The sequence below is a fragment of the Amphiura filiformis genome, chromosome 1, assembly GCF_039555335.1.
Source record: "Amphiura filiformis chromosome 1, Afil_fr2py, whole genome shotgun sequence".
NCBI lineage: Eukaryota > Metazoa > Echinodermata > Ophiuroidea > Amphilepidida > Amphiuridae > Amphiura > Amphiura filiformis.
The window spans coordinates 46076346-46089095 of NC_092628.1; the positions used below are offsets into that span (position 1 = coordinate 46076346).

A 12750-nucleotide genomic window follows, 5' to 3' on the forward strand; every position below is an offset into this window, starting at 1 on the left:
TTACATTTCACAAATATTTTCACAAAATGACCCCTATCAAGCCTTACATGAACTTTGACCCCAATCTGTGGTACAACTTATTTGAAGCTTGGGCCAGCGGTTCTTGCTGACCATGTTTGGTGGTCATAGCATGTCATTTAAAGGAGCAGTAGCATTTTTAAGATTTTCACAAAATGACCCCTAATAACCCTTATGTGACCTTTGACCCCTATCTGTGTAGAAGTTATATTAAGCTTGGGTCAGTGCTTCTTGTGGCCAAGTTTGGTCAAAATTGGTGCAAGCGTCTGGCAATAGTAGCAATTTCTGGTTCTACTAAAGAAGAAAGAAAGAAAGAAAGAAAGAAAGAAGATTTGAGAGCTTCACAGTATATCAGGCGGATAAATCCGCCTGACATAAAAAGCTCAATACTATTTCCTGATGTTGGTGGTCTATAGATTACTCCCACAATGATGTTCTTACTCTTTTCATTGTCAATTTCAACAAAGAATGATTCAAATGATGATGAATGAATTTCATTTAAATCAGATCTGATCTTATATTTGATATCATTACTCACATACATACCTACACCTCCTTTATGCATACCTTCTCTGTTTTTATAAACAAATTGATAACCAGGAAGCTTATAGTATTCAGGTGGGGTACATTTAAAGTATGTTTCAGTCACAGCAATTATTGAGAAACGATGTTTACATACTTGCAAAAGTGATTTCAATTCATCAAAATTTTTGTTCATGCTAGTGATGTTCAACTGGAACATTGATAAACCATTATTAACCAAGTTGTTATTTACATTTGTGTTAAAGCTGTCAGATGTAAAGTACTTACAAACATAATCTATATCACAACTAGCTGCATTAAAATCATCATCTTGACGAAGTGGATTAAAGCAGAGGTGATCAAAACTATTAGTGATATCAATATCCACTTGATCATGTTCACCAATTGAATCAAAGCCTTGAATAGCATTATTGAAGTCATCATCATTATTGAAATGATTGAATGGGAAGCTTGCTCGAATGATACATTCCCTACAAATCCAATTATTTGAAGCAAAGCCTTGGCTACCACTTCTTATACATACATCATGCGCAAAGCAGTTACATATTATACAAGAAAAACTCACATCATTTATATTAACACAGTTGGAACAAATAATACAAGCATTGTGTGCACTTGTCATAAGGAAAAAAATATACAGATACTATTGTTTCACCAAAAATGTTACAAAAAATAAATAAAAACACCAATCAATATTAAAGTACAACAAAAAGTAAATTTTGTGGAGACATCTTTTTTGTCTCCGACAAGCAAATTATAATTTAAACAATAATAATTAACCAAGAATGAATTAAAACAGTATGGTAACTCAATATGGGTATAGTAAGTATCAGGAAATTAAATAAGTAACAACAAAATTTAAAAAATGATAAACAGAGAGCAATTGATTTCAGTTGTAAAGAGGCCATTCAAAATCCAATCCAGGTCACTGAGTTATAAAGTTAAAATGATGTTTTCAGACTTCAGATAATAATAACATAAAGGCCTATATAACACGTGCCATATTAGATTATCTTCAGCTCAGATGACAAAAGCAAAACAAGATATCCAATTATAGAATGAACTAATTATGAGCTTATTACACAAGACACCAGTAGCATTGGATTAAGTTATATTGACAAATAACGACTATGGTATGTGTATTGATGGTAATTATATATCATATTGCAAAACAAAATATAATTCAGATTAAAAACAACATTTTGTAAGGTAAGTATGCATGTTAAATGAAAATACACAATATACTTAGCATTATGCAAACAGCATAAAAAAAAAGAAGTGAGGGGAAGGGAATATGAGATTGCAGCACTGTACTCCAAAGGTTAAAATTAGGATGCAAAACCAAAAGGAGATGATAATGGGATCATAACCAAAGTGAACTACTTTGTAGCACAGTGAAGCAAAATGTTTCCACGGAATGACAACGCTTCGATCATCCGCGCTTTTATTGAAAACTGTATTGCAAACAGGGGTACCATAATAACAAAGAAACATATGTAAATGTTAAATGAAAAGTAGAACAACAGTAGTTACTGATATCCAAACAATTATTATTATGGATTATCATTTATCACTGAAGTGAAAGTGAAATACCAATATAATATAACAGAGGGAGCATGCATGTATAAAATGAAAATTTTTATCACAATTACATTTAAGTATTAAAATAGCTATTGATACCCATATAAACATGAGAAAAACATGAGAACAACATTATCATTAGTACCCAAAGAAAAAATATGGGAAGTTAATGATCGTGCTGTTCAACAAAATAGGATATAAGGACAAGTCATTGACTCAAGCAGACAGGTCAAGTAAGTGCCAGCAGAATGTATTACCAGCATAAAGATCATAAAAGGACATATAGACCTGTAGTGTCTGCTCAGTCAATGAACATAAATTAGGTGGAATCAGTCAATCATGCATGAAGTTGACATGATACAAGCAACAATCAATGATAAATCAGCTGGCAGAATTCAAAACAAACTGGGCAGTGTATTGTGGAAGGATCTGGGAGTGAACAACCAATAAATCAATTCCACTGTAATCAAATCAAAACAAATCAATAGAACATTCATTCAGACCACATAACCAGGGAAGTGTTTACTGCTATTAAATTGTGATGAACATTAAAATGTATCAACAACAAAAAAAAAAAGAACCCTGTGTAATTTGACAACTTTCTTTTGATAATCATGATATGACTGATGAGCAAAACACATGAAACTAGAAAAGCGTCTAGTCAGTCAAGAAGACTTAGCTGAATGTGGTGACAGTTCAATGAAATGCATAAAAGTCATATCAATTAAATACAAAATGAAAGTAACTTTAGTACTCAAAGCCAACAAAAAATAAACAAATATATTACAAACTGGCGCAATTATTTTCTTCTTCACAATCACAGGATTCTGCTAATTGCTACATTACTATTTCTGCAGCTGCAGATCTTGGCAAATTGTCAAAAACAACTTGTAAATAAAATGTTGTCCTTGGCCTTGCATCTTGATAAATTGATAGATCATTTCAGAAAACAAGCGTCTTAATGTCATGTTAGTACAGGAAAGTCGATCAACCATTTCAGTCATTTTGCAGGACTGAGAATCCCTTTTGTGTTCAATTGTTTTACTATTTGTAAAAATTTTGATTATTTAATTAAAAATTAATTTACTGCTTTTAAACACTTGTAAAATATCTTAAAATGTCAGTGCGCATTTATCTAATTTTCTCAAAAACTCAATTTTGACAAAAAATGCCATGTACGACCTTGTCACTCACCTGACATGTTACGTTGTCAGTAAGTCTTTATATTACACATGCCCATTACAATACAAGTGAGTGGTGTCAAGAGACTTGGCGGTAATTAAATTTGTACGTTCAAGCAAAATGAGTCCTTAGTTTGAGCAACATCAAAATTCAATTCAGTTTCATTATAAGTGGCATTTTTAGAACAAAGTTTTGAAAGGGGACTATAAAACAAGCTTTGATGTTGTATGTGTGTGTCTTGCTGTATGTAGGGGTGTTTGTTTCTGTGCAGAAAATGTTAACCCTTGGCTTCTTTTAAACAAAAGTTTTATTGATTTCTCCAACATGCTTTGATGAATTTAAATGGGACTCAAGACACAGAGACCATTTGGGTACATTGACATGTAGGGATCACTTGAGGTCATTTTGCAAATATGTGGTTTTTTTAACCAACCACAAAAGCCTAAGTGCTGCCCTTCTGACAGACACATTCACAATTGGACTTACACTTACAGTGCCAGAGATATGTCAGGGACAGTGTATAAAGGGACTGGAAACGGATTATTGATAGCTATTGTCAAGCTATTGTTATCAGATTATCTTTTACGACCTTCAATTGTATGCGAGTTGCGCCGCGATGTTTGAATTTTATTATTTACTCATGTTGCCCTACAAAATATCAAAAACACATTAAAATATTCCAATATCTTTTTAAGTTATGTCAAATTGTGTAAAATGTCTATCCTTTGTCGAACACAATTTCTGTGTAGCATGGAGATTGAGAATCATTTACATACGATTTTGGAGACAAAATGTGATAATTTTGTGGAGATACAGAATGCTAGAACAAACAAAATTATATTTTTTCTGGAATGTGTATACCGTACGCTTTGTATTCCTACTGATTTCGATACTAAAATAATTCGTAAGATGATGTTCTTTGAAGATTTATGTTGCCATTTCTAGAGTCTGTCATTATAGGCAAACATTGTAGGCTCATTTCGCAATGTACAAGACAAGCCACGCGCTGTGTTGTAACTGTGCTTGGATTCGTACCAGGGTCTATTGATCAACATATTATTCATGCTTGCTCAACTGAGGATAATTTGTAAACCAGCAACTCGCATGGTACAATGGGTGGAAGTCGTTTCCAGTCCCTCCATACAAGGTCCCTGGATATATTGGCATATGAAATTTGACAATTTTCAAAATGCCAGTAAACAGGCAATTAAAGCCCTACAATTCCCCGCTATGATACAGTCGGCTTCATTCACCATTGTGATAGAGTTTGTATGGTAATTCATTTAAATTTAAATTTATTTATCCATACATGCTAAAGTAAATTCTGTTACCATTTTCGTAGTATTTGGTGTTGTTTTCTTTTGTTTTGTCCCTTCATTTGATAATGGGTTGTTCAGCGTGGGATTTTCAATGAAACGGCAACATACTAGCTCAAGCACGGAGATCTGTCGTTAGATCTAGCTCAATTGTATACAATACATCATTGGCAAATAGGAAAAGTTGATTTTCAGCTGGATATACTGATACCTAGAATTGTAGGACTGATACTGATATCCGGAAGTGTATCTTTGTAATTTGCAGGTGTTTTTATCATCCCGTGCGGTATATGTCATTGTATTCGATTTGAGTCATGACTTAGATGCAACGGCACAGACACAAATCAGAAGAGGCGAAAATGAGCAGGTGAGCAGCTTGTAGCTTTAGAGACAAATTTGTTATTGTGACCTCCCACTTAGTGTTGGAAAGGAAGTTACATCACTGTGCAACACTAGTGGAGGGAAAAGCCCGGGGGGACATCCCCGTCCAAAAAGTATCAAAGTACCCCCCCCCCCCAAGTACAAAGTAAAGTAAACTACTCCCTTTTCCAGAAATTTTTAAAACTGGCAATGAAAGTCAAATTTTCATATTTTTGCAATTTGAGAGGAATTTGGTAAAAACATACAATTTTGCATGTTTTTTTACAATTGTAGTCACCAAAGACTTGGCGCAAGTCTAAGCATTCAAAATCTTAAGTATAGGATGGGATTTAGCTCGTAATTTTTTTGTGTGTTATTTTTGATAATTGGTTATGAAAAAAAATATATGTTTTTCAAAAATTAGAATGCATAATTTAGTGTTTGTACAAGTCTTTGGGCTTGATGGTCACTTGATTTAATTATTATAATGGGCCATTATCCACACAACACAAGCCTCTGAGTTTCTTTTGTGTTCATTTAGATGCTCTGTGAATTAAAATATATTTTTGGTGTCACAGCTGGGTTGGATGATTAAATTCTCCTTCATGTGTTAATGGGTTAACCTCCCCCCTCCCCTTTACCCATATACCGTAAAAACTCGATAGTAGGCATATGTGCTTACTATCGAGCACTTTTGAAACATGCAAACAAGCCTCATCCACAAAAATATAAAGGGTTTTGAGCAAATCATTGATACACATAGTTATCTACGAACAAGTAAACCTGCTAATCTGTGTCTCAACCCCATGAGCTCAGTTGGTAAAGCGCCGGACTTTGGTGGTATAATTTCATGTTTTCAAAAGGGCTTAATAGTAAGCACATATATGCTAACTATTGAGTTTTTACGGTATCCTATGAATCACTTTACATGTAATTAAACAAGATGTTATGTCTGGCATCATTGTTGTGTGTTATTGTTTGTGTTTCTTAAACTAATGACAAACTATATTAAAAATTTTCTAAGATCTCAAATATATTTCAATGAAGCTTTATTTTGTTTTGTGGTTTCCCAAACAGGTTGAGTGGTCCAAAAGTGAGTTTACAAATTTGGACTTCATGGACTTTTGGATGCGTTCTATCCATGCACACACTGCTGAGAACACAAACAAGACATACGATAACAAGACCCTATCGCCACCGATATTTATTGTAGGAACTCACCGGAAGAGTCTTAATGATGATCCAGCGGTGCAAAAACGAATGGTAAGTGTATCCATCTGTTTCTAAGTATGGGTATTAATAGTAGGAAACACTTTCTCGAAGCTTGGCTAGTGGTCAGGCTTCTTAAGCCAGTAGGCTAGCCCTACCAACGTGGATCTATTTTATAGAGGCCGTCAGCGTGACGTCATATGCCGGCATCTTTTGGGTTCACGCTGCGATGGTCGTTCGATCTCCATGCGTGATGACGCGTGATAACAGCTAGCAGCTGCGCAAGCAAGCTGCGCCCTGCGCCAGTAGTGTCCGGCGCATGAACACGCTTAGCATTTGTACCCACAAGATGGCGAAAGGCTGACGGCCTCTATTGATTTATCTTTCTAGGTGATGTATGATGTGAAATTATAAGCACTGGTATAGGACTAATTGGGCTTAAGACTGATTAGAAAGCCTGACCACTAGGCCATGCTTCGAGAAACCGGCCCTTAGAGAATAAATGATAGGAATTTTTGTTTTTACTATCCTCTTCCGTGTGATAGACGACAGGCAGGTCTAATATTTTGAGTAGTGGATGCCGGCGCAACTACGATAAAAATATTGGACCTGCCTGTCGTCTATCATAGGTAGAAGATAGTAAAAACAAAAATTCCTATCGTTTATTCTCATTCTTAGTCAGTTATATTGCTTTTAATAACTGTAAACTGTTTTTTAAGCAAAAACTAAGTTACCGTCATAAAACCTCCCCTTATTATAAAATGAACTAAACTTGTTTACAACTTCACGTATTCTGTTGCTCGTACTGCTAGCGCGTGCGCCTATTCCGCACTAGTCTACGCATCCGCGAACCTCTACAAGCGTGTTTCGCGTTATCAACACTCATGATGACGTGGGGTCATCTACGGCCTGATAAACGGCCCCCGAAATCATGCGATTGTCCAATCAGAATATGTGTCTACAAACTAGACCACTCCCACTGACTAATAATAGGTCATCATGGTCAGTTATGTCAGTTATAAATATTTAGTAGATGTTACTTTAAACAATTTTAAATAATTTCAATCTTATTAGACTTTATGTAGCTTTTTTTCTTGCCCAGAATCGAGTGAGTCTCATAAAAAGAGAAGGTAGTAAACATGTATAGATAGATATAAAGAAAGGTCTTGTAATACATTTCCAATGTAGTCATAATGATTCATATAATATGAATTTAGTGAGCCATGGCTAATACTTAATAAGTAATTATTTGGGTGTGCTATTAAATTGATAAAATGAAATTTACATACAAAACCTGTAAAATATGTATCTGGAGTCATAATCATTGTAATTCTAATGTTTTGATGGTTATTTTATTGAGACATAGACCTGATTTTATTTGTACATGTGCATTGAAAAAGTGGCACTCAGACAGATGTCATTGCTAATGAGGTTGAATACAGAACACGCACTTGACTTTTCTTATGTCAATTAAGAATCTTGTTGAGTGAAAATACTCACAGTGCTGACTTTTAACTGCATGACAAAGCATAATATTGCTGGGGAAAGATCAGGGAGCTATTTGTATCTATTCACATCCAGAGGTGTGGTCCGGGGGAGGGGGGGGGGGCACTCACTAAAAATGGGTGACGGGGATGTGCGGCCACATTGACCCCCACTTTTCAACTCCCTCTCACCTAATGACCTCCTTTTTTTGTTTTCCTATCACCTATTATTTTTCTTCCAATTTTTAAAAATTTATGAAATTTTTCTATCAACTTTTATATTTTGACCCAAAATCTTTCCTAGTCTCACTGAATGACCCCCTTTTTTGGTAAAATTTTCCCCAGTCTCACGGAAAGACCCCCTTTTTTGGGCCTTCTCACTGAAAGACCCCCCTTTTTCGGTGTCTAGGCTGTCACTGAAAGACCCCTAGTTTTGAACTGCTGTCCGTGGTCTCTTTTAACTTATTTGCCAGCCCATGTTAAACTTCCATTACCTCCTACACCAGGCCATTTCAAATCAATGTGCAATTTAATTATTTAATTCTTCAGGTTGTTGCATGTTGGTCGGCTGCAGTGCGGACTTTGTCTGCGGGCAGTCATAGAAGCCTGCGGATACTGCGGCACTGCAGCCGGCCAGCACAGAAGTGCTTCTTTGGTGTGTTCTTATTTGATGTTTAATCCATGGTATGTAATTCTTTTGTAATGTATTTCTTTTGTATTTTGATATATTTTGATTGACCCTTGGGCCAACCTGGAAATCAGTGTGGACCACTGAGTTTGTTCCCCAGGCAAAATAAGCTCTAATAAAATAAATTATAAAATAAAATATCACATCCATACATTTCATTTTATAGGCAGAAGAGAAGTTTCGGAGGATTCGTCATAATCTAATGGGCAAGCCTTATGCAGGACACATTGTACATACATACTATGCTGTAGAAAATAATGTGGATGATGATGAAGATGACCAGGTCAGTACTCTTTGGTTCATTGCAAGTTATGATATCAATGCTTTTTCACGGTTGCAATGCAAGTGTGCCAACATACCGCCCTTGTATGTGTGCATTGTGCATGATTAACAGTAGGTGTGTGATTCAATACTGTGTTAGTCAGTACCTTGTATGTGTGCATTGTGCATGATTAACAGTAGGTGTGTGATTCAATACTGTGTTAGTCAGTACCTTGTATGTGTGCGTTGTGCATGATTAACAGTAGGTGTGTGATTCAATACTGTGTTAGTCAGTACCTTGTATGTGTGCATTGTGCATGATTAACAGTAGGTGTGTGATTCAATACTGTGTTAGTCAGTACCTTGTATGTGTGCGTTGTGCATGATTAACAGTAGGTGTGTGATTCAATACTGTGTTAGTCAGTACCTTGTATGTGTGCATTGTGCATGATTAACAGTAGGTGTGTGATTCAATACTGTGTTAGTCAGTACCTTGTATGTGTGCGTTGTGCATGATTAACAGTAGGTGTGTGATTCAATACTGTGTTAGTCAGTACCTTGTATGTGTGCGTTGTGCATGATTAACAGTAGGTGTGTGATTCAATACTGTGTTAGTCAGTACCTTGTATGTGTGCGTTGTGCATGATTAACAGTAGGTGTGTGATTCAATACTGTGTTAGTCAGTACCTTGTATGTGTGCATTGTGCATGATTAACAGTAGGTGTGTGATTCAATACTGTGTTAGTCAGTACCTTGTATGTGTGCGTTGTGCATGATTAACAGTAGGTGTGTGATTCAATACTGTGTTAGTCAGTACCTTGTATGTGTGTGCGTTGTGCATGATTAACAGTAGGTGTGTGATTCAATACTGTGTTAGTCAGTACCTTGTATGTGTCGTGTGCATGATTAACAGTAGGTGTGTGATTCAATACTGTGTTAGTCAGTACCTTGTATGTGTGCATTGTGCATGATTAACAGTAGGTGTGTGATTCAATACTGTGTTCAGTAGTCTGTGCACCTTTGTCACTACTGAACTTAAGGCAAGCCAATGTATTATAGTACTTTGTATTTCACTCCATGGGCTATTCCATTTTGAACACCCCCCCAACTTGAGGAAGATTTTGCAATTCAACAGTTTAAATTATTCCAGATCTAACCATTTTCATACATAAATAATGGAAGCAGTCAGGAGAATTGTTCCTAATAAAATAGTCTAATTTTAAGCCAAATTGTGCAAATTCAACTGGATTTTACAAGTGTCAACAAATTTCAACTGGAATTTGAACACCCTGAGCACTACCTGTCGATCTAACATTGCCTCTGATTTGTCAATTACATGATATCTTCACTTTAATTACCAATCAGAATGGAGCTTTGCAAATAATTCACCCCAAATTTTTGTGTGGTGAAATTATTCTAACAATGTTGCTGATTGGTCCAATTGATAATGAAAACTTTTTTTTAGCCAATCGGCAGGTAGTTCTCATAGGGTTAACATAAAATTAGCCAAAATTTCCTGCTGAATTGAACCTAGGGTGCATCTGGAATTGAGATCACAGTGCAATCTACCATGTGGGAGTGTGGATTTGATCATTTTGATTTTGCTAAACAATAACATTTATTTCTGAGTATTACATTGATTTTATATGAAATGAGTCAAGGAAGCCACTGATCACATTTATATTTTGGTATTATGTATAGCGGTTATGGCAAATAATAAGCCAAAACAAAAGTTTTCGCTATTTTCCCTCTCCCAGGAAAAATCGTGCACATGGGGGAGGGGCTATATAAACCCCATTACAATGAGCCTTGGGATCTCACATATTGAACCCATACCTCTCCCTGTGAGTGGGCTTTATTTTTCTCAATATTTGAGCACAAACTCGGTTAGCTCAGGCACTGCTTCGACCCCTCATAGTCATAACCCCTTGAGCACTACCTGCCGATCTAACATTGCCTCTGATTGGTCAATTACTTGATATCTTCACTTTATTCACCAATCAGAATGGAGCTTTGCAAATAATTCACCACAATTTTTTTGTGTGGTGAAATTATTCTAACAATGTTGCTGATTGGTCCAATTGATAATGAAAACTTCTTTTTGGCCAATCGGCCGGTAGTTCTCATGGGGTTAAGCAACTTGTTTAATTTGTAATTTCTAAATAGCCATACTATTTATATACAGGTTGTAAAGTTGAGAAAACACATTGAAGAAGTATCCAGCAACGAACCTTATATGGGAGAACATATGCCACTGAAATGGTTGCGCTTTGAAAAAGCTGTGAGTGAAGCAACAGAGAATGGGACCAACTATCTATCCCTGGATAAGGTAAATACATCACCTACATTTAATGCTCTGCGTGCTAGCAATTGGCTTCAACATAAAAAACTACTAAGTTTTGAGATATTTTCTCAAAATATAAAGAGCTATTGTAAGAACCACTGCACCAATACTAGGCTTGTTTGTACTCATTTTAATGCATTTTTCATGCCGATTCCAAATATGGTTATGAAAATTTACAATTCTGAAATATTTTGATTTTTTTAAAAAGAAATTGAAACTTGTTGTCTGCTGTCAACACCAATGTGGGGAGCAGTAAACAACATGCATACAATAAATGGAGGGTTTCAACAGGTTTGCCATTTGATAAGCATTGTAAAAAGGCCTGTAGCCAGGATGTATTTTAGGTGAGATGCTGCAGGCTAGAAAGTGGACCTTTTGTGAATTTGTCCTTCAAAAAAAGGCCAATTTCCAGGCAGTTTAGGATACGCGGCACGTGACGTACAAGGCTAACGCAAATAACAGGGCTGCCAGCCCTATTCAAAATAGACGGTTAGCAGTTACAAATTGAAAAACAACATACTTACAGTGAGGTACTTTGTTTCACCTCAAAGGTTTTGTAAAAACATAATTTTGCTTCGACACCACATAACACATTTAGATTTGTTTGTGAAGATTTCATGATTATGTGTTAATCCAATGGCGACGTCAAAAATGGCGATATCGCATCCGCCACCACCTGCCAATTTCAATGTTTTTAACAGTGAAAGGTGACCTTTTGTGAATTGTTTCTTCAAGAAAGGGCAGATTTTCATTTTTTTACAGAACAATGTGGACATTTTTATTCCAATTGGTATTTTGGGGATGTGCCCCCTCGGCTATAGCTTTGACTGTAAACTAGTGTATGCTGTTTGATAAATAAACTACTTTATTTTGCGAGAAATTTTTCTCAAATTTAATGAGAAGCCCTGCTTCACTCATTTAAAAAAATTTGTCCCTTGTCCTTCTGTAGAAATGCTAACTCTTAATCATCATATCTGTAATAATTCCCACACATTTCTTGTCATAATCATCTCATTAATACTAGATGTTAATGTCACTAAATTAGTAACACGATTAAGGTGGGAAGACGTCATTACAGACACATAATAATGAGATTTATTGTGTGGCGCTAAAGGTCACTGCATACAAAGTAACAATAATTGGTGCAAGTGAGAGAATGACCTTGTCTGTTGAAATTAGTTTTATGGGAATGATAGATGGAGACGATTTCCCAGGATTGTTAGGTTTTGTCTGTATTAATTGGCTACATGAAACCCATTATCTTAATGAATTAACTAATGAACATACCGTATTTAGTCAAATAAACGCCCCGGGCGTTGCATTTTCCCAAGAGGAGGTGTTTATTCAATGTCAATTTTAAAACAATAATTCCCGTTAAAATCATTAGTTAAACTTAAAACTCACGCTAAAATGAAGAACTATGAACTAGAAACACTGACTTCTGGTTCACTTCTGGGTTTCCAGTCGAGATTTTCGCCAAAAAGTGACGCTATTATCGACCATGTGGGCAACTTGGTACACAAGATAGCATGGAAATATTGGCATTTTTGAAACATCTTGGTTGAAAAAAGTGGTTATTTGAGGGGGGCGACTATTTGACGAAATACGGTACTATAAAATACATTAATGAGGCAAATAACAATTTTTTGGTCTAATATGTAGGTGGGAGACTTGGCTAACAAGCTTGGCATCAAATCTGACAATGAACTTCAAATAATGAATTAAGCAATCAGCATACTCTGTAACCAAATAACATATTTTTGT

General features: G+C 35.8%; 1 protein-coding gene across 1 annotated transcript in view; it reads left to right on the forward strand.

Moving 5' to 3' along the window:
* LOC140147773 (uncharacterized) overlaps window positions 1–12750 on the forward strand; it is a 58200-nt gene that overhangs the window by 32023 nt on the left and 13427 nt on the right. Inside the window, 4 exon segments of the mRNA XM_072169528.1 lie at window positions 4906–5007; window positions 6078–6263; window positions 8548–8664; window positions 10828–10971. Of these exon segments, the coding sequence (XP_072025629.1) occupies window positions 4906–5007; window positions 6078–6263; window positions 8548–8664; window positions 10828–10971 (549 nt within the window).